This window comes from Peromyscus leucopus, chromosome 6 (assembly GCF_004664715.2).
Source record: "Peromyscus leucopus breed LL Stock chromosome 6, UCI_PerLeu_2.1, whole genome shotgun sequence".
Classification (NCBI taxonomy): Eukaryota; Metazoa; Chordata; class Mammalia; order Rodentia; family Cricetidae; genus Peromyscus; species Peromyscus leucopus.
The window spans coordinates 115,764,719-115,788,304 of NC_051068.1; the positions used below are offsets into that span (position 1 = coordinate 115,764,719).

Here is a 23,586-nt window from a genome sequence, read left to right on the forward strand (position 1 = left end):
AGCATAGGCCAGACTGTAAACCCAGCCACTCAGTAGGATGCCAAGTTTAAAGCCTGTCTGGGCTACAGACTGAGTTCAAGACCAGCCTGTACAACTTAATGAGGACCTGTCTCAAAAAGTAAAGGGGACTGGAAAGATGGCTCAGCAGTTGGCTTAGTTACTTTTTGTCACTGTGATAAAATACTATAACAAAGGCAACTTACAGAAGAAAGGTATTTTGAATTATGGTTCTGGGGTCTGTAATGACAGGGACAGCATGGTAGTGGACAGACAGAGCAAGAAGCTGAGAGATCAAACTTGGAAGTAGGGCTAGGCTGTGATCTTGGAGCCTGCCCTGAGTGACATACTTCCAACAGCAAGGCTATAGGACCCCACCCCCAAATTGCCACCAACTAGGCAAATTTCAAATACCCAAGTTTATAGGGGACATTTCTCATTCAAACCACACCAGTGGCCAAGACACATGCTACTCTGCCAGAGAACCCAAGTGACCCAAGTGTGGTTCTCAGCACCCACATCTGGCAGCTCACAATATCTGTAACTCTAGCCCCAGGAAATTACCTTCTAGCCACAATAGGCATCCACACAGAAACACAAATGCATGCATATAAAAATAAATTTTAAAACAATTCAGTGAATATTGTATTTTCATGGTACTTAGGATAGAACTCAGACCTTGAATTCCTAACACAATCTGTTTAGAGTATTGTTTGCTTGCTTTACCAGTGCAGAAATTGAAGTTTAAGCTAGCTTCCTCGGGATCACACATCTGGGAAGTGGTGGAGCTGATTCCTCAAACCAAAAGTTAGGTTTGTGGGGGTCTCCTTTCTCTGCTTCACTGGTCCCATTCCTGTCACCCACCCCACCGTAGGGATGTGTTTGCAGATAAGTTAATGCTTTTTCCATCAATCCATATAAATAGGTACTAAATCCTTAAAATGAAATAAGAATTTTTCCCTTCTAAGAAAATTCCTTTTTAATAAGCTACTGGATATTAATAAGAGATGTGTAACATGCATATCATTCAAGTTATATTTTGTATTTTTTGTTAATCCACATTTTCACTGAAGTAGAAGATGTCAGATCCAGTGGTGTGGTGCATGCCTGTAAGCTCAGCACTTAAATGGACAGGAGAGTCAAGGGTAAGGTCATCTTTAGCATATATCTAATTTAAGACCAGCCTAGACTATATGAGACTGTCTCAAAAAAACAAAGTAACAGCAATACACCAAATATATAAAGCTGTAGAGTTCAAAAGTACTTAAGAATTTGTCTCCAGATGAAATGTAACAGCAGCTTGTCTCCCTTGTGTTCAATGTTGACAACCCTGTGTTCTCCTTTTAGGAAGTTTCATGTAAACCTGGAACTGCGTTTTATTCCTTGTTCTCATTTTCAGGTGTCTGCTCTTGGGGCCGAGTTTTCGTCAGAGGCATGCAGAGAGTTGGGTTTCTCCAGCAACTTACTCTGCAGCTCTTGTGATCTTCTTGGACAGTTTAACCTGCTTCAGCTGGATCCTGCTTGCAGAGGGTGCTGCCAGGAAGAAGCTCAATTTGAAACCAAAAAGGTACCGTTTTCTGTTGTATCACTTCCTTTAAATGCTCTAGTTGAGATAGATAAAGTACAGATTACTTAATCAGTTTAAGCAGGAGTTTCTGGCTTTACAAATTTTAGTAAAACTCAGTCAATTGCTTGCCTGGTCTACTAGATCAATCAAAGGAAAAGTGTGCTTACATACCAGGATCCATTCCACTGTGGCTGTCCATCAAAGGCAGGGGAAGGCAGGACACACACCACAGCATCACCATAGCACGCCTGTGTCCCATCATGAGCCAGTCTTTCTTATCTCTGACCAAATTAAAGCAAGGACCAATTAATTCCACTTTGGTTTCTATGTAATAATAAGCCAGTTGTACAAAGAAATCTGAGATGGTAGCATAGTGTATAATGTTGGGTACAAATGTGGTCAACTTACATACCATTACTGGAAATTCCAGAGACCCATAACCTTACGTTTCCTATCTGAGAAGTCAGTCAGGGTAAGTAGCTCTGCCCCACAGAATGTGTTGTTTGGAACCCACTGTTCAAGTAAGTGCTCAGGGTGTTTTGTTTGGATGGATGGATGGGTTGGCTGTTTGAAGACAGTCTCGCTGTAGAACTTGCCATGATGCCATGTAGCTCAAGAAGGACTTAATTAAACTCATTACCCTCTTGCCTCAGCCCCCTTGCTGCTGAGATTACAGGTGTGCACCACTATGCCTAGCTTGAACTTGCTTGGTCTTTGTTTTTCAGTAACACCTTCAGATTTTTCTTCCATGTTCTGAAGTGCCTTAGTGTTAGTATGTCCAAATAAAAGTGACTGAGGGGCTGAGGTGTAGCTCAGTAACAGTGTTCACCTGGTATGTACAAGGCTGTCTTCCATCCTCCCCACCGACACACAGCAGGTTGTACTGAAGTGACTCAGTGGGATTTCAAACAACAATTGCCCGGTTCTTTGTTGAGTTCCCTTTTCTTACTCTTTCACTTGCCCCTGCTGAACTGTTGGAGGTGTTTCTATTTGTAAAACTTTCAAATAGTAATGCTTTCTTGCTGGGCGGTTGTGGTGCATGCCTTTAATTCCAGCATTCGGGAGGGAGACGCAGGCAGATCTTTGTGAGTTCAAGGCCAGCCTGGTCTACAGAACGAGATCCAGGACAGGCGCAAAGCTACACACAGAAACCCTGTGTGGGCGGGGTAGGGATGGGGAGATGCTTAGTAATGCTTTCTTGTAACTAGATAGTTTTTTTCTAATACTAAGTACATACTTATTTATAGTTTAGAGGAAAAACAAAGCAGCGTGTTATTAAAATATATTTGTGATAGCCAGATTTAACACTTGACCCCTCAGTCTGATGGCCTGAGGTTCCCAAGTAAACCTACAGAGTCCAGCGTGCTCTCTGCTTTCTTGGCTGGATTAAACCCACAGTGTGTTCTGTGTTTAGATTCCATACAAGGAAGGTAGTCCATATATATGTAAAAAGTTAAGCAACAAGTTTTTTAAAGCTTGACTTGATTTAAAGAGGTTTAAGACTGGATTTAACTGGTTTGCCATGACTCCCCTCTGCCTTTCTAGTGAGATACTCACAGGGGACAAATTGCTGAAGGACTCTGTGAGTCATCTCATCATCATCCCCTGGCTGTGCCATTACCAGCCGGAAAAGATGCTCAAATACCCCAGACTTAGAAAGCTGGGATAAGAAGGGGCAATTGCATTAACAATGTTTATCTCACAAGCTCCTATGTAATTGAGAGTGAATTGAGAGAGTCTGCCCTTCCATTGATATAAATATGCCTAAAATATAAATAGTACTAGAAGAGCTGTTCCTACCTATTGCCTTTTGTCAGTGCTCCTCACAATACCCATTTTTAATACTGTTTTTGTATTATTATTGAAACCAAATTTGGATCACATTCCTCTAAATTTAAGTATATTGCTGTTGTTTTTTGTTACTAGTTGAACCATGTGTTGTATCTAGGCGGTTTTCAACTGTTACAGCTTAGCAATACCAGAGGCAAAGAGTCTGCCAGTTAATATTTGCTAATTGTGGCTAATGTGTTTAATATAGCCAAGTACAAGTAGTCTGTGTCCTAAGAGCCTTCGTACCAAGTCTAATGCTTTCTTTGCTGCCAGCCCTAATCACTAAGATACATTTCCCATTGGGTATTTTCTAGCGCCTTTCATACAAAATGAAGGGATAGTTTTTATAGGCGTAGTAGAAACAAACCAGACAAAAAGTACTTAGAAATATGACTGGAGACAGGAAAGCAGTGTGAGCAAGCCCATTAGACTCGCTCCACAGTCCAGTAGAAAGCAGCGAGTGCCGCAGGAAGCAGGCAACTCACTTTGTGGAATAAATGCTCCTGTCTCATTTGACTCAGGCCTGCACTTAGCTTTTAAGTCATTGTTAAATTTGATATTCATTTAACAAAACTTAAATTTTCACATAAAATTATCTCTGCTAGAAGATTGTTTATTTGCAAAATGTTTTAGTTCTTGTTTGTTTTGAGGTAGGATCTAGCTCTATGTTCTGACTGGCATGAAATACCTGCATTACTTTTCCTGTTGTAGTGGCAAAATACCTTGACAAAGGCAGCTTCAGGAAGAAAGCGCTTGTGTTGGCTCACATTCCAGTAACAGCCACTCAGGGCAAGGGAGTTAAGGCAGCAGGAGTGTGGAGTAGCTGGTCACCTTGTGTCCCCAGTCAGGAGGAAGAGAACAGTGAATCACAACGCTCCACTCACTCTCTTGCTCTTATTCAGTCCAGGACTGCACTCCAGTCCATGGAATGATGCGACCTACTTATAGACTGGATTGTCTCACCTCACATAACCACAGGTAATCAAAGCTGTCCCCTAGGCATGATTAAAAGCCTGTCTCCCTAAGGAGTCTACATCCTACTAAGCTGACAGGTAACATTGACCATCATACTCCCTACATAGATCAAGCTGGCCTTGAACTCATAACCATCCTCCTTTTTTTTCCTCCCTAATGTTAGGATGATGTGCACCACATCTGGCTAGTTTGTCTTTCTTTTATAATATAGTTTAAAATGTTGCCAGAGCATTCCTTTTGGCTCTTTTAGTTTTATGTGTTGATCTATCCATAGATGAGGCCAATTGTTTTCAGTAATGGTCAAAATTTTTTGTTTAAAAACAATCATGAAAGGATATAAAATCTTGAAATTCTTTGAAATTTATTTTATTAGTTATGGCTGCATTTTTCTTTGTCTACTCCAATGCATTTTGATCCTAAAGGACCTACTAATTTTCTCAGCTATTATTTAGAATGAGTATTTTGTTAAGCCGTTTTATTACTGTCTTAAGTAGCTTTAAAAGCTTACAAGTATGGTTTTCAAACACTAGTCAGGAGATTAACTTAACTGGGAAAACATACTAATTTGTAGCTTAAAGAAAAAATGTAAACTACTAAAAGAAAAGTTAAGTTTTCAGTGGAGTTTTGTGCCACTAGTATTTACTAAGAGCACAAATGACTTGAGCTTTACATAGAGACTCTTAAGGTGAAAGGGAAGGTATTAAAAATCCGTCCTTTCCCACTGACTAGAGATCTCCTATTGATGTTTTATTTGAACCTCCTTGGCCAATAGTCTTAGCTGCCTGGTAAGACAGGAGTGAGGTTTTTAGTCCTGGACTCCACAGTTGAGCAGTAGCCGGGGTTGGGGATGTCAGCTAGAAATTATGTGGCGTTGTTCTCCTTTGTCCTCACCTTTACATGTTACTTCTGTTGGTTTTAGCTTCACTAGTAACTTCCTTTGACTCAGGAAAGCACAGTAACTAATGTCCACTCGTGAGTTTGGTGCCTACAACACCTTCCACTAGAAACATAATTCTTCTGTATTCATATCACTGGGCTATTTTAGATAAAGACTTACTAAGTTCATGTATGTCTGTGTACCACATGTATGACCGGAGGAAGCAAAAGAAGGTATCAGATCCCCTGGAACTGAAGCTAAGTTCAGTTGTTAGCCATCATATGGCTGCTGGAAATGGAATCTTGGGTCCCCTGGAAGGGCAGTAGTGCTCTGAACCACAGAGCCATCTCTCCAGCCCCACTTACTCTAAGGCATTAGCTAGAGTTATGGAATAATGAAAGAAGCTATTAGCTGCCACAGTGGCTGTGTGGAACAGTGTATTGAAACCAAAAGATGGAGCTGTCTCAAGTAAAGATATATATGTGTGCACCTGTAATTGTACTGCTCAGAGGGCTGAGACAGGAGGATTGCTGTGAGATTGAGGCCAACCACGGATACAAAAGCAGAATGAGATACTAATTAAGAAGTCCTGCTGGTAAGTTCTCGTTCCGTTTTTTACAGTAAACCACTTTTCCTAGAGCTGTCTTTTAAAAGGATTTAGCTCATCTCCTTCCCTGATTAGCTGCTCCTCCCTGTTCCTCGAGTACTTGGCAGATACTTGCCCTTTATTCTGCCAATAAGTTGAGCTCTTTGAAGTCTTAGTTTTATCGTGTATTTCTAAGTCGCCGACCTTTAGAACACTTACTTACAAGTCTTTGTACTTGAATGAGGCCATTTTTCACTGGAAATGAATTGGATACAGTGGGTTGGGAGTTATTCCCAATTATTTTAAGAACACAGACCTTAAACTCCAGCACATGGGAGTCTGAGATAGGAGGGCTGAGTTCGAGGCCAGCCTAAACTGCATAGTCGTGCCTTACTTTTAAGAATACTAAAAGTTAAAATGCAAAGAGCCTTACCTTACTGCTCTGTATTTGTGTGTTTCATTTACATAGCCAGAAAAATAATAAAAGTTTTAAAAGAAACAGAAACTTTCGTTCCATGGTGGCAATTGCCCACTTGCAAACCTTTGGTAGTAAGTGTTTGCTACAACTACACATCTTTCATTTCTATGTTTTATTTTTAAGGATGTATCAAAAATAGATGTGTTAATTATCTAGCACAGTTTGCTGACCATCAGCCTTAATCAATAGTGCTTATTTGTTGAGAGGGTCTCACTCTGGCCCCGGCTGTCCTAAGCACCTGGTCCCACCACCTCAGCCTCCTGAGCACCAGAATTACAGACAGGCACTGCCACTCCAGCCAAGATTGTTTTGAAAGTGAACATGAGCACCAGATTAAAAGTAATTATACTTAACTTAATTTTTAATTAAATAATTTAATTAAAAATAATTTTGTAAAATGTTCTTGGATTTTTCCTGAGGTTAAACACAAATCAAGTATTCCTGTTTTATTCTGAACTGTTTTCTAAGATACTCCTTGATGGCCTGCCCACATCTTTAGAAGCCTGAGGGTCTGCGGGCTTTAAAACATGTTTTGTTTGGTGGGGTTTTCTCCTTCTTTCTTTAAAATGGAGTTGGCTCCCCCGGCTGTCACCTTCGCTCCTTTCAGTTAACACCTGAAAGCCACCCTTGTCAGCAAACCAGAGAGCCTTCTAGAAACTAGACTGTGCCTGGCCAAATTACTCATATGCAACAATACCCAGATTGTTTTAAGTGCATTTGCAATTTGTTCCATCTTGATTGACTCTAGAAGGAGTTTGGGGAAGTGGTCGAGACCCTGGTTCTGGCACCAGGTTGCTGGGCTCAGCCCTCTGCTGTTCAAATGGTGTCTTGAAGGATCTGATCTTGTTGCCTGCCCCCTTCTCTCCAGGGGCTCCTTCCTGTCCTGTGGTTGCTGTGAGGGTGAAAGGAATGAATATTCACACGATGCTGAGAGCTGTACTTGATCTGCAGGTGCTTGCCAGATACCTTTGCTATTGGCAGTGATAAGACACTAGTAGGATATTCTAGAAGGTATGTGTTTAGTGTTTAAGCAAGCAAGCAAGGAAAAAGTAAAAATTTGAAGGACTCTGGAGATACCACAGTAATGATGGCTGTTGGCAGAGTACAGGAAATAGCTATAACATGAATCATTAGATTTGCTAATGATAAAAATTTGCAGCAAAGTGTTCTCATAGTCTCTTTCCAGCTGCTCTATCAGTTGGTGCAGGAAGGATTATATTGTGATAACAAAACAGTGACATGAAAACTTTGAGTGTTTGCTGCTACTTGGTATGGTGTCGGGTCTCTGCAATCACTACGGCCACCAGGGTCACAGTCTGCAGGAAGCAAGAAGGTAGTTCAGTTCAGTATGACCAAGTACCCAATGCTGGTTCAAACTTAGGGAATCTGACCCCGAGTAGTTTATTTTAGGCATATTTGAAAACAGCACAAATCAATGAAAACTTTCCTGGTGATAATTAGCTCATTCCTGTGTGCACAATAAAGCACACATAAATCTCCTTGAGGAACAAGTAAGCTAAATAGAGATCAGATGTGACTACATTTAAACTTTTTGTAAAGTAAGTATAACACCTCCATAAAGATGGGTTCTGTAGATTTACTACATGTGACACCTTCCATAAAGATAGATTCTAGAGATTAACTGATAAATGAGCTTGAGATAAGGGTCTGGAGGGATCTGCTGTGGTCTCCACCACACAGATAGCACACAGGGTCACCAGGCTATTAACTCTGTCCACCCCCAGCCTTCTGGGTAGATAGCAGGTTATTCCTTTGAAGAAACAGCCTTGTGTGTTTAATTGTCCAGATTCCCTTAGTGCTTATCTGTGAGCACAAAGACCTCAGTACCTTCTACAATGTGGAACAGAATGTGTGTGTAAATTATATCAGACCAAATCCCAGAGTTCAGTGCTTTAGTAAAGAATACAGTATAAGTTTGCACATTTAATCATTTTCATCACTTAAGATCATGTGTGAAAGATTTTGAGGGTTTGGGGGTGGTGCTGCTAGAAAACTTACTTAAGACCATTGCAGGGGGAGTCAGTGTTGCTTTTTTATTTTTCTTTTTTGAAGGTTTATCTTTCTTTGTGTATGTCTCTATAGGCATATGCAAATGTATGTAACTGTCCAAAGAGGTGAGAAGAGAGTGTCAGGTCCCCTGAAGCTGGAGTTACAGGAGATCAGTAGCCATCCAACACAGGTCCTCTTGTGTTGCTAGAGTTTTCCTGCCTTGCCCACAGTCAGCACAAATCTTTGTCACCCGCCAGTCCCACAGCCGCTCAGACCCAACCAAGTAAACACAGAGACTTATATTGCTTACAAACTGTATGGCCGTGGCAGGCTTCTTGCTAACTTCTTACAGCTTAAATTAATCCATTTCCATAAATCTATACCTTGCCAGGTGGCTGGTGGCTCACCGGCATCTTCACATGCTGCTGGTCATGGCGGCGGCTGCAGTGTCTCTCTGCCTCAGCCTTCTTTTATTTCTCCTCTCTGTTAGTCCCGCCTATACTTCCTGCCTAGCCATGACCAATCAGGTTTTATTTATTGACCAATCAGAGCAACTTGACATACAGACCATCCCCCAGTACAGCCAAGTGCAGACCATCTCAAACACCTGCACTCAGGCCCATGGTCCTAATCATCCTCTATGCAGACCTGCTGGGTAACGCCACAAGGAACCCAAGAAGGGCTCCCACAGGACATACATTAACATCCCACAGCACTTCCCCTTTTCTTTTTTTTAAAAAGGAAGGTTTTAACTTTTACATATCTCCAAAGCCAGCTTGGTATATTTGGGAATTTGGGCGTAGCTTCTCTTACTACTTCCTGCTGAAAGGGGCGCTGTATCTTATGGGGACACAAAGAAAATTTTAGGATTATGGAATAGTCCATGAGGCTGTATCGTCTGAGCCAGTTGCCTTGAAACGATTCTGGATGTTGGATCATCTGGGCCATGGTGTCATCGGAGACCTTCAGGGGGTCTTGGCTGGTCAAACCTGATGTATCTCAATCTGGAACAAATCCATAGCCTCTGGCTTTCTGTGGGAACAAAAGCAGAGTCTCCTTTCCAAAGCAAAACATCCTTAGACATAAATTTCAAAATTGAAATACCTTTAAAATATACACATTGATTTAACTGAGCAGTCTTTACAATCAAATGTCTTTCTGCAGTTAAAAATCCCAAAGACAATATAATCCAGACTCTCTGTGTGATATCCATCTTTACATGGCTTATTTTTTATATTACTTTTACTTTCTCTTTAAAGACTTTATTATTTTAAAACTTTCTATTTCTTTATATAACTGTCTATGTTCCTTTTCCTCTCTCTTCCAAGCCTATGTACATTTTTACTCACATTGTAAAGCATTTAAAGTCTTGTTCCATCTGAATCTGTCTTATTGTGAATCTATTGCTTTAAACTGCAGCATTTGTAAGACTAAAACGGTGCTATGGCTGCTGGCTCCGCCCACCTCAGTTTCCCAACATGGCGGTGGTACATTCACCGCCAGCTCTGGGAGCTATTGAGGGTCTATGCTTTTATCCAAGCAGCGTGTAGCCCAGAAACCTTTTTTGTTTTGTACTAGCAAAGGCTAAATCCACCACACAGCTTAATGTGCCACTTGCAGAGGCCTCATTCCCGCCATACTGCAGGTCGAGCACACACACCAGGAACCTGCCAGTAACTCAAACCGGCAGCTGCCGCTCATTTGAGAGACACAATTAGGAAGCTGTTTTTAGCTCCATTTTAGAATCTTTTCTCAGGTTTTAGGTAGAAACTCTTGCCCCACGTTGGGCGCCATTTGTTGCTAGAGTTTTCCTGCCTTGCCCACAGTCAGCACAAATCTTTGTCACCCGCCAGTCCCACAGCCGCTCAGACCCAACCAAGTAAACACAGAGACTTATATTGCATACAAACTATATGGCCGTGCAGGCTTCTTGCTAACTTCTTACAGCTTAAATTAATCCATTTCCATAAATCCATACCTTGCCAGGTGGCTGGTGGCTCACCGGCATCTTCACATGCTGCTGGTCATGGCGGCGGCTGCAGTGTCTCTCTGCCTCAGCCTTCTTTTATTTCTCCTCTCTGTTAGTCCCGCCTATACTTCCTGCCTAGCCACGACCAATCAGGTTTTATTTATTGACCAATCAGAGCAACTTGACATACAGACCATCCCCCAGTACAGCCAAGTGCAGACCATCTCAAACACCTGCACTCAGGCCCATGGTCCTAATCATCCTCTATGCAGACCTGCTGGGTAAAACCACAAGGAACCCAAGAAGGGCTCCCACGGGACATACATTAACATCCCACAGCACTCTTGTTCTTAACCATCAACCTTCCTCTCAAGCCCTGGGTTTTTCTGATTTTTCTTTGGTTTTGGTCTTTCCAGAGTTTCTCTGTGTAGCCCTGGCTGTCCTGGAACTCACTGTGTAGACCAGGCTGACCTCAAACTCACAGAGACACCCCACACACACACCTCTGCCTCCAGAGTACAGATATGAAAGGTATGCACCACCACCATCTGGCCAGATTAGAAAAAAAAAACTGGAACTCAAATGAATGGCCAGGCTCTACCAATGAGCTCCCTCCTCAGCACAAACCTCAGTTTTCTTAGAACAAACAGATTTTGAAAGTTGAAATAGAAGTCAGTTTAAAGTAAAATATTCCTTTCAAACTCTTCTAAATGGCAAATCAGGTGAAAACTATTTTTTTAAGCCACAAATGACATTTTAACAAAACTAATTGAGATGTATGATCACAATACAAAAATAATTGCCTTACAAAAAAAATCAAACTAACCAGTGTCTAATTTTCCTTGCTACTTATTTAATCTACTTGATAACAGATATTAGTGGTTTAAGAATAATTTGGCCAAAAGTAAATAAATAAATAAATGAGTAAAAAGCTGGGCAATGGTGTCTTAGGTATACCTTTAATCCCAGCACTCAGGAGGCAGAGATAGGCGGGCATTGCTCTTGTTTTGTCTTTTGTCCTTTCGTGGTTGTCTTTTTTTGTGTCCTTTTTCTTTCCCCTTTCTTTCCTTTTGTCTTTTTCCCTCCCTGTGCTGGGGACCAAACCCAGATCTCTGCATAATCACACTCATTCTGCTCCTGATCTACATCCCCAGCCTCAACACGTTGGTAGAGTGCAGTTTAAACGTGTGTTATTTGCTTATTTGTTCATTTATTGAAAGTAAGCTGTAGATTGAGATGAGATTCCTTTTGTGTGAATTTGGAATCTCTTGCTGTGGTTCACAGCTCTACTAAATCCTCATATCCAGAGCCTGAAGCCTACCCATGACTTTATCTGTAGCATAGCTCAGCAATTCAGGTATTTGATAAAGGGTTGTATTTTCACTTGGTTATCTTTGCAGATAATTGAAAAGCAATTAATAATGTTTATCTTCTGCTATTTTATTGCATTGTACTTTAATATTGTGCATAGTAAATATGTTTATGAATGTAGTTGAATGCCCTGTTCTTTCTGCTTCACTGCTTTTGTGAATGGACTAATTTCATTTCCCGTTATGTACAAATTCTCTCTTGATATTTACATGCATCTCAAACAGACCACAGACAATACACATCCCCTTCTCTCTTTTTTAGGATAGTTTTTTGAGAGAATTGAAGTTTCATCTCTCTCTCTCTCTCTCTCTCTCTCTCTCTCTCCTTCTTCAGTGCTGTTGTAATTACGTATACTCTCACTTGAGTGTTTACACGAGTTGTGTCTGATGTATTTTCACTACACTGTTGATTTAATCCTCAGAAGAAGCCTGTCATGTACTTTGATCTCTGTTTAACAAACAAAAAAATTAGAGTGAGGCCTGCCCAAAGTTCTAGGGTTTTTAGGTGCAAGACCCTAATTCATCCCAGTTTGACTACTGAGCCAAAGTTCTAAACCACAGCACTGTTTGATGTCATCAGTAAAATGTCAACAGTAATTCCTGCTATACAGAGTTTCTGTAAAAAATTGAGTGACTTAAACATGAAAGACTTGAATGACCTTAAGGTCTCCCCCTGCTGGACCTTCAGTTTAAGAAGAACAACTAATAGAATTCCATTACTAGTTTTTATTTAAAATCATCAAATCTTTTTTTTTTTTTTTTACCACAGACTATGACTACCATTTATTTGGTGGTCTTGAAAAATATATTACATGTTTTTACTTTAACTAAGGTCTAAACAAAAGGTTTTAAATAAATGACATAATTTTTATTAATTTGGAAAAGGAGGGCACCAAAATAATTCTTTTTTTTTAATTCTTCTCTCATATATTACATCCCAAGCACAGTTTCCCCTTCCTCTCTCCCAAACAATTCTTTTAAATTTATAAGGAAATATAGGCAACTTCAGCATGGTTCAGAAGTCCACTTGAACAGCATTGTCTAGGTGGCAGGCTTAAGTGCTAACCTGTCAGAGACACAGTGCTGCTACTGTGTGAAACACAGAAGGCTGAAGAGGGAGCTAAGCTAACTGCATGACACTGTTATCACTCAAGACATTGCATGCTGCTTAAAGTGGCCTCTACAGAACCTGATTTCTTCAAAGGGAACAAAATATGAATATCTTAAGCAGATGACTCTAAGTGTAACATAAAAGTGTTCTTCTCAAAGGCGTTTTTACATATGAATAATGCTTGGCACCAGTTCAGATCCACTGTAACCATTACCCACACCGCCTCTTGTGTAGCACAGCACTGACTGGTACAGATAGACACTTACAGTAACGGCACTTGTACTATATGAAGGCACTCTTCAGGAACTTTAAGTGGTAGGCATGGCGGCACAGAGGAAGGGAATTTGAGTTCAAACCCAGCCTAGTCTACATAGCAAGTTCTAAGCCAGCCAGGGCTGTGAGTGAGACCTCATCTCAAAGTACTTTAAGTAAATTGATTCCTGTAATATCCTCATAATAGGTCACTATCACACTAGTAATTTCTCACTTCATAGTTGAGCTCTAAGTAGACATCCTGTCTAAGATCACAGAGCTAATTGATAGATATGTTTATATACATATATATGTTCAACAAAGTTTTGAAGTTTACTTTGTAGCTATTTATTTGAACTGAAAATATTTGTTTTTACACTTGTCTTTAATATGGAAAGTAGATGCAGTCTTTAAGGCTTAATAGATTAGTGTCAACTCTTTAAGCATACTATTCAAACATTCTATCATAGTTGTAGCTTATACTATCTTTTTAAAAAGAGTAAACCCTTAGAGCAGTGTTCTCAACCTTCCTAATGCTGTGACCCTTTAATACAGTTCCTCATGTTGTGGAGACCCCAACCATAAAATTATTTTCACTGCTGCTTCATAACTGTAATTTTACTACAGTTATGAATCGTAATATAAATATCTGATATGTGGGATATGTTCAGTTAACCAAATCTCCACACACAGACACACAGACAGGCCTGAGGCAGTGGTGACTCTAGCTCCTGTCAAGTTAATAGAACCACCATTAGCCCATTGCACACTCTTGTACATTTACAGGCAAATTCTGTTCATTATTTCCACAAACCCTACTCATCACAGTATTGAAGGAAACCTAGTCCCTGCCTCCAAAGCTTTCCTAGTTAAAATGCAATGATGAGGAGATGTTTTGGTTCTTTTTATTGAGCTTTTTAGTGGACTATTGATTTTCTCATTTAGAGCAACCCCTCCTTTAGAGCTAACTTAAGGTAAATGTTAGCTTCTCAGTCTCCTTACAGTGCAGAAGATATGGAAAGACAATGTCTGCTTGGTGTGGAGTGCCTTAAACAACAGAAAGGACCAGTAGATAATTAAAATTCACATAGCTAATTTAAATGTATGGAAGTCTGTTTGCCAGTTTAGTTTACTATGATGATAAGCCAGCTTCTCTCCCTTGATCTGGGTCAATGTAATACTTTTAATGTGTTTTGTAGCATAAATATACAATCTGATAAATAGTTTCTATTACATTTCAGAATAGTGTCTTCATTATTTGTCCACATATAATGAACTTATTGTTTCCAGCGTACTGAGCACAAAAAAAAAAAAAAGAATCTGAAAATGTTGGAGGGAACAGTACAGTAAAAACTTCAACTCCTTTGTAGTGTGAAAACTTTGATCTTAGTTTAACAGTGCTTAAATAATTAGTTTATTTCAAGGTTTATTACTATTGTGTTTATTTATTGCCATAGCTATTGTCACTGGAAAAATAGTAAGTGCTTAGTGTTGGAAAGTGTTGAGTATTTCTGACGCGGACCAAGTTTATAAATGTACTGTGTTGGTGTGATATGTCACAACAACTTCTTTATTATTTTTATTTGACCTAGAAGCATTGCCTTTGTTCGTTCTTATAAATCGTTTGGGAATCCAGCTGTCTGGTTAGAAAACCCATGACCAACTTTTTGTCATGGGTCCATTCCCAACACCCACATGGTGGCTCACAACCATCCCTAACTTTAGTTCTGGGAATCTGATGCCCTCTTCTGACCTCTGAGGACACCAGGCATGTACATAGTATATAAACATCCATGCCAACTGTCTTAGAGTTTCTATTGTTATGGCAAAACATCACAACCAAAAGCACCTTATGGAGGAAAGGATTTATTTTGCTTAACTTCCATACCATAGTCCATCATTGAAGAAAGTCGGCAGCAACATGGAGGCAGAAACTGATGCAGAGGCCATGGAATAATGCTGCTTACTGGCTTGCTCCTGGTGGCTTGTGCAGCCTGCCTTCCTATAGTACCCAAAATCACCAGTCCAAGAGTGGCACTGCTCATAGTGAACTGAGCCTCCCACATCAATCATCAAGAAAATGCACCACTTCCTTGCCCACAGAACAGTCTGATGAGGACATTTCCTCAAAGAAGGTTCTTCTTCCAGAATGAGTCTAGCTTATGTCAAGTTGACATAAAACTAGACAAAACACTTATGCACATAAAATAAATATTAGAAAAGAATGGTTAGGCTTTGGCTGCTACAAGAAAAAGGATCTCTACTGTTGGCTGTGTCTCACGTGAATTCACAGTACTGATTTGCATTTGAGTTTTATGATGTTTTTCCTCCAAAGAGAATGTGCTGCTCCTGTAGCTACAAAAGCAGTGCTGACTACTGAGTGTTTCAGTTGAATTTCATCAAAGAAAAGTATTTGTATGAGTCTTTTATAATGAGATTTTTACTAGTTTTTCTGTTTTAACACAGTACTTCCTATAATAATTACTTTTCAGAGATGGTGGTAGTAGAAGGCTGGAGAGGTAAGAGCTACTCTTCCAGAGGATCTGAGTTTGATTCCCAGCTCCCCCACATCATGTAGCTCACATCATCCTGTGACTCCCCAGCTCCTGGGGACCTGATGTTCTTTTCTGGTCTCCACGGCCCCCTGCATATATGTGACAGACACTCAGACAGCTGCACATAAATAAAAATGCCTTTAGAAGTTGAACGTTGGACTTTTGTTTAATATTAAGCCATTGGTCACATGATATTAAAAGCAGTCTAAAGACTTCCCTAAAGCATCTCATTAAAATTCATTGTCAAGCCCCATTGCTTCCTCAGTCCATTCCCAGTACAGCTGAAGTTCCTCTGCCATCAGTATATGGTATGTACTCCTCATCTTACCTATGAGGGTATATCCGAGACGCTTAGTGGAATTCACTAGTATGGAGTGCACAGTGTCTGAACTACCAGTAACATTATTCTTTGGGTTTTTTTTCAAGACAGGGTTTCTCTGTGTAGACCAGGCTGGCCTCGAACTCAGAGGTTCACCTGTCTTTGCCTCCTAAGTGCTGGCATTAAAGGCGTGTACCACCACCACCTAGTTCAGTAACATTATTCTTGAACTTGACTTATTTGAACACAAGGTTGTGGAACTCTGTATTTTAGACAGCTACTAAGTGACTTGTGGGCGGATAGCATGTATAACATGGATACACCAGAAAAGCAATTTCACATTTTGTTCAGGGCAGAGTAATATTTCAGCATGCTGCCCAAACATGCTTAATTTCAAACATTTATTTCTGGAATTGTGCGTTTATATTCTCAAATTGCAATTGGTGTCAGTAATTGAAACCATTATGGGACTCTTCAACTCTAGCTTGGTCTATAATGCTCTGACATTTTTTGGTAGGGGGTTCTATATATCTGCTCTGCTCTAAGCTTACATTGTGGTACTTCTTCACAGTCTTGCCTGAAATGAAACCCCAGAGTCTCATACATGCTTGCCAAGTGCTCTCTCTCCCCTGAGAGAGCAGCTCTGTAAGTCTATTCCAGTTTGTAAGTATCCTGGTTTTCATTTTACAGCTGTATGCAGGAGCTATCCTTGAAGTCTGTGGATGAAAATTGGGGAGGTTCCCTCAAGTCCAAGGTAGGTAGCAATCATTTAAAATTGTCATTTGCAAGAATAATTTCATTAAACATTCCCAGGAATGTGGATTTTCAGAAGTACACTCTGCAGCAGTATATGAATGTTCTCCATTCTTTTTTCCAGAGGTGGAGTTTTAATAGAAATTGATGTCACCCAAGTTATTTACTATACACAAATACAACTCAATAAGTTAGATTTAAAATAGAAGAGCATGAAATGATTCTTTCTTTAGAAAGATATTCTTATCAGGTATAAATTTTAGGATAGATTTCTTTTAGCAGATAGAAATAGAATCCCTTTAAATAGCACATTCTAGTATATTTTTTAGTGGAAGTTACAGAACATTGCATTAAGGTAAAGTAAGTCTATACAGTATGACAAACCAGCATGAATTAATTACTACAGAATTTAGAGATGCATTAGAGAGTTGTTGTGTGTGTCATCACAGGGAATTTTAGTGATAAATATGTTAAGAGATAATTGTCGAGTCTGTTCTTACAGTTAACATCAAACTGTGATAATCCTAACATCTCCAGGAAGCCTTCACTAAGGTTTTCTAGTTTAGCCTTGCATGTTTACACTGAAAATCAGCTTTATGAGTAGTCACGGCATGGTGGCACATGCTTTTAATCCCACCACTTGGGAAGCAGAGCTAAGCGGGTCTCCGAGTTCAAGAATAGCCTCATCTGCAAAATAAGTTCCAAGACAGCCAGAGAGAGCTACACAGTGAAACTCTGTCTCAAAATCACCAAAAAATAAAAAAGAGAGAAAAAAAGAAAATCATCTTTATGAAACAGACTCCTGTTTAAGGCAGCTCCTTTTTGGTTTGGCTGGTGCTTTGGGTTGGGTCTCATGGTCGTCCGACAGGCTGTACACAAGCCTGTGAAGCTGGAGTCACAAGCATGTGCCATATGGCTAGCTTTCTTCTGAAGTTGAAATACATTGCGGCTCTCTTTGTGTACCTAATCTGTTGTGGGTTTTGGCACAGACTCAGTCCTCCATGTTTCCCTCAGCCTCCTGACTACTCTGCCTGCAGCTGTGCACTACCCTGTGTTGAACTCAGTCTTCTTGCACCTCCCTCCCCACCCCCCACCCCCCACCCCCACCCTGCCCAGTACCATACTTACAGCTGTGCATGCCCCATATTTAAATTCCTGTAGAGTTTCTCAGTTGTCCTTCATTACTTTATAAAGTATATTGTGAAACTGCCTTCAAAGTACAAACCGTGCTCACTGATCCCAGGTAGGAAATGGTGGTGACTGGTATTCCTCTTACATTTTAAAAATTAAGATACTTAGTTTCTTCCAGAATCAAAAAGAAAGCAAAGCTCATCTTGAAAGGGTACATGGTCCCACCATTTTCATGGGTTTCACCTTCTGTTTGCTTATTTAACAATTCCAGCACAAAATGTGATTGTAAAGTACAGTAATTAAACAATATTATAGATTCAAATGACAACCTTTTATAAAAACTGTCAGGATTTTGCTTATAACTTGCAAAGCATCGTGAGACTTCCCTCCTGACTGACTGATTAGACTCAGTATTTATATTGGTGGGTTAAGGACATTACTGCATTCAGAACTAAGAGGGAGACACCACACTGGACTTGAGAAACTGTCCTTTTGTTCCTGACTGGCTAAAGGTCAAACTATTTTGTTGCCTTTTTTAGCATTTTTTTTTTTTTTTTTTTTTTTTTTGATCTGTGCTAAAGATGGGGCCCGAGACCTTATACATTCGTGCCGGCATTCTGCTGCTGAGCTGTGTCCCTTGCACTCTGAGCATGCATTTTAATGTACTTCTTCAGTTTACCTTCTCTATCAAAACATGTTAGATATAGTAATAAATTATGTTTCATGAGAACAGGAAAAAGTCCCTTTGGAGTCTCTAAATTATTTATGTTAAAAAAAGGGCACGGTTTCATCTTTAAGTTGATTTTTAAATGTTCAGTTCCTTCATATTTATTACCCATATCTTTGTCACTCCAACATAGTGAAATCTTTTTCTGAACTCAGAAGTGCTTGTTGCCTATTGTTAACGTAGTAGCATTTGGGCTGAGATATATCTTAGTGGTAGAGTGGCTCCCCAGAGCACTAGCCTGAGGGCTTGCTGGGTTTGATCCTTGGCATCAAACAAGGTAGGGGTAGGGGGGAGAGGATGACAATATTAATATTCATTTGTCTTGGTGCTGGGGATTGAATCTCAAGCCCCAAACACAGTTTTGCTTTGTTTTAATTTCCAGTGTGCACAACACTGGGCTGTATAACATTTTCATACAGGTATATAACACACTTTGAGCATGTCTCCACCCTCCACTTCTCTCCCCTCCCATTGGTCCCCTTGGTTCTCTAGACAGTTTCCCTTCTACTTCTGTGTCATGTACAGACTCAGTCTATAAAATCTAGGAGCCAAAATGTTGGTCTTCCTGAGGCTGACTCCATTCACTTAATGTGACATTTTTTACAGGTACCTTTATTTATTTATTATTATTAGACAGGAGGTCTAAGAAAGTCATAGCCTTCATGGCATTGAAGAACCTGTGCTGTCATGTATCATGTACAATACAATGTATATATAAACTCTCGAATGTTAAAAGCTTCATTTACTACTTGTAAGGCATGACTTGCCTGTTACCATACTCCACTCTTTCAGAGTTACGCTTCTGGGTCTATGTTTAGCAGAAAAAAATCTACTGGGATTGATCATTAGTGATTCATCATGGCATTCCTTTTAAGCCTGTTCACTCAGTCCAGCCCATTAAAAGGCATTTGAATGAATGGAAATTATTAAATGTACTGACAGCTCTGCTTGGTGTATAAGAAAGATTTTAAATAGTCTTTTCCCATAGCGGTCTCTCACGTGGCTGAAAAGGTGGCTGGAATAGCTGGAAGTATGTTAGGTGGTGTTTTGCCGGGCATGCATATAGGATTAGCCAATCAGGTAGTCTAAGATACGATGTTTACTGGCTGCATCACATTTTTATTTTCAGTCTATTTGGGTTTTTCCCCCTTTTTTGTAAGATCTCTTTTTATCTGTTAATTTACAGTTTTTACCTATTTTTTATTTGTACTCTTGAATTTTGTTAATAGCAGTGTTCTGCTGCCCTGAAATTCCTATTTTTATGTAAAAATATCTATAAAACATTTCCTTTAGGACCATACATAAGAGAAGAGTTTCATATTTCATATTCAATAAGTTCTTTGTATAACTTTGAAAGTTTTCCATGCCCCTCCTTTTTAGTCACTTAATCACAGTTTAGGGGGATTATTTGTTAAGTGTCTTCTTCACCAGATTATAAAATTAATAAGGGTGGGGGTTATATATATTTTACGTACCTTTGCCTTTGCTGCCTGGAACATAATAAACATACAATAAATATCTTGGCGAATTTAAGTTTTTACTCCATCTATAATATAGGTGATATAGGTCCTTGTTTTTTTCTAAATATTTGACGGTTTCCCATTGAATAACCCACACAAGCACATCTTCAAGTGTGCATCTCCCTACCACCCTACACCCTTGCTTCTCTTTGTAACTTCATCACATGAAGACTCTTCCAGGTATTTCTGATTCAGCTTAACTGTTCTAGGATGGGGATCACGTATAGGTAAACTGATTTCTCCTCATCTTTCTTTTGAGCTGTCCTAGCTGTTCACAGCTGAGCTGTGTTATTATTCTGTGAAGCCCACAAAACTACCGTTGGAATCTGGGATATTGATTAATTTGAAACAATGTCTTAAATATTTAGATAGGGGTGGCTCTACATTTATTCATCATTTGTTTAAATTTACTTAGTTTGCACCGAGGGCGTATTGGGTTTCTTTCAACATATTGGATTAATCTCATAGCCAGCTTGGATTTAGACGTGACCCATTTGAATCTTTTTTTTTTCTTTTTTCTTTTAAGCTTTTGTCAGAAGCGATAAGCCCAAACTGTTCAGAGGTCTACAGATCAAGGTAAGGGGCCATGGTGGGATCTTTTAATTTACTAGAGATTTTTAAAGACTAGTTTGTGATTTACCAAAAAAGCTGAGTCAAATGTTTCGAAAGACTTTGACGCTATTATCCCGCCCTAAACTTCTCACTAAATACCCTGGGTCGGGGTGGTGTGGTGTACTGTCTGAAATTAAAAGCACTGTTTTGTTCTTCTTTAAAAATGCTGTTTCGTGCGTTTTCATATTTTATATAAGCTTGCTTTAACCAAATTGGAAGTGGCTAGATTGTCTTAAACTTACAACTTCCTACTGTTGGCAATAGATTGGTCATTAATCTTTCTCGCCCCGCCCCCCAAGGTTTCTCTGTGTAGCTTTGGAGTCTGTCCTGGACCTCACTTTGTAGGCCAGGCTGGCCTCGAACTCACAGAGATCCACCTGCCCTTGCCTCCCAAGTGCTGGGATTAAAGGTGAGCACTACCACTGCCCGGCTAGAGATTGGTCATTAATCTTACCCACAGTTTTTGTCATATAATATTTAAAATTAAGTCTGTTTTTAAAGCCAGTAAGACAATGGCTATGTATCTGAGCCGCAGCAACAGTTTGTCTTCCCTTGGAACTGGCTGTAGGTAGTTTCTAGATTCTGTAGTTAAGATTGTGTGGCTGTGTTCTGAGGTAGTGAGACACATGTGCCCGCACTGTTGACTTTGTAGTTTAAACCCCGCTAGTAATTGGGAATAAGCTAAGTGCTTAGCATGTGCAAGGCTCTAGCACCACAAAACATAAAAAGATGATAATAATATCAGAAAGCATTATTATTTTCTTTATTTATTTAATGCCGGATGCTGTTTATTAAAGGAGGGAAGAGGCCTTAAATACAGGCTTACAGCACAATGGGAGAACCCCGGAGGGCAGAAGTTCGCTACCGATGTTTTACAGTCTTGCATCTAAGCTGTTAACGCCCCTTACCTCCACAGCTAGAGTTAAAACGTTAAAAACTGAAGCATGTAGGTGCTAGAGAGGTGGCTCAGCAGTTAGGAGTACTTGCTACTCTCACAGAGGACCCACTTCTGTTCACAACACCTGCATGGCCATTCACACCTGTAACTCCCACCTCCAGAGAATTCAGGGTCCTCTTTGGCCTCTGAAGACGGCACACACACCCACACAATCAGTAACTGACTCTTTAGAAACAGAAGCATGGCATCTGAAAGGAAGTACCTTACTTAGCCCTGCTATTTCTTTTGTTGTAGTTTTCCATAATTTGGAAACAGATTTGATCTCAACAAGTGTGTTCAATTTATTTTCCTAATTGTTCTGCATTTGTCTGTCACTACCATTCAGTGTTAAGATCACTGAATATGAGAGAGCCATGTCTGTAATACCTGCCACATTCAATAATAGGCTTTAAAATCCCACTTAAAGTATCTCTATACCAACAGATACTTTGCTCTTTGGATATAACATGTAGTTTTCTTAATTCTTACAGTTTTTGAAATCACATTCAAGTCTTTGCTGTAAAAGACTTCCTGTTGATTAGATAAAAGCTGTTAAAATGATTAGCATAGTTAATTCAGCCATTTTGATCTTGCTTGAGAGTCAAAAGCCTCCTTCTAAGCAGGAAATGATGATATCTCTGGTCTCTGTAGTATGTTCGCGGTTCAGACCCTGTGCTAAAGCTTTTGGACGACAACGGGAACATTGCTGAAGAACTAAGCATCCTCAAGTGGAACACAGACAGTGTGGAAGAGTTCCTCAGCGAGAAGTTGGAGCGCGTATAAACCTTGCTTAGTTGTTCTTTTCTTACCAAGTGAACTGTCAGAGCACCTAGAAAATAACTGAGTTTCGCATGCTTACATTGGTCAGTCTTTATGTATGCCATTCATCTTCTAATTAGAAGTTGAAGTAGCACCACAGCCTGTAATATGTAAGGAGCTGGCAGGCTTACCAAAACCCATTTCTTAGTCATTTCTATTCTTCTGAACTTGTTGATATCACTAGTGAAATGCTTTGTAAGAGGCTTCTGGTTAATTATGCAAATACTAGCTTATGATAATTGGTCCAGTTTTATAAACAACAGAATCTTAAGTAAGGGAAGGTAATAAAGGAGATGCCTCCTTTACTGTGTGCTCTGTTGAAAGTAATTGATAGAAAACTACAAAACAAGTAGCTATACTGAGCCTCAACAGCGTGCCTGCTCCTCAGAGCCCCTCAGATCTTTTCTATTGCCTGGCTTTCTTTTTAGTAGAAATATTTGTGCCACACAAAATTTTTGTAGCCTTATTATTACGGAACGGATTGAATATCTACAGTAAGAGTGTAATACTCATAAAGGTTTGCATTAATGAGGATTACACAGAAAACCTTTGGTAAGGGTTTGTGTATATCTGATAATTGGCAAATTTTTATGTTTTTAAATATTCTTACAGAAGAGTTCCATTTAAGAATGTTCACTTATAGGACCAAAATATAAATAAAAACTTTCAAAAATGTTTGAATTTGAAATTACTCTGGTTTCTCTTTTCATGTTTCTCAATGCGTGCCTGTTTTTCATGTAAGCTCTTTTTTAAGCCAAACTACAAAAATGACTGTACTATTGGGAACTTAATAGCTTTTAATTACAGTGTGGAGTGGTTATTAATTTAAAAGATGTCTTGTCATGTAACATCTAAAATGAGTCTTTTTTTAGTCAGTAAGACAACCAATACAAACTTGTATGGCTTGGCTCATCAAAATAGTGTGAGGGATCCTCGCAAAGGATACTCTGCGTTTGATCATCTGCAGTAATGCCAAGGGCCTGTGATTTGACAGTCCAGGTCTTGTGAATGTACCACTGCTCCTTAGTGGTTATTGCTATTTTAGAACAAGAGGGAGATTAAGCCGCTTGTGGACGGAGAAGTTGCCACCACAGACAGAAGAATAGAGGTATTGAAGGATGGAACTTCAAAAAAGAACTTCTGGCATTGACATAGAAAATAAATTGGACTGGTTTCCGGGCAGGAAGAGCC

General features: G+C 39.7%; 1 protein-coding gene across 2 annotated transcripts in view; it reads left to right on the forward strand.

Annotated features, from left to right (window-relative positions):
* Positions 1-23,086, forward strand: part of Selenof (selenoprotein F) — a 31,733-nt gene extending 8,647 nt beyond the window's left edge. Inside the window, exons 2-5 of one of the 2 annotated variants that reach the window (XM_028861219.2) lie at positions 1,397-1,564; positions 16,587-16,650; positions 20,554-20,603; positions 22,228-23,086. In XM_028861219.2, the coding sequence (XP_028717052.1) occupies positions 1,397-1,564; positions 16,587-16,650; positions 20,554-20,603; positions 22,228-22,359 (414 nt within the window). In that variant the 3' untranslated portion in view covers positions 22,360-23,086. The remainder of the gene's footprint in view (positions 1-1,396; positions 1,565-16,586; positions 16,651-20,553; positions 20,604-22,227) is intronic. The other variant, XM_028861220.2, reaches the window with a different exon arrangement.
* Positions 23,087-23,586: the final 500 nt, after the last annotated feature.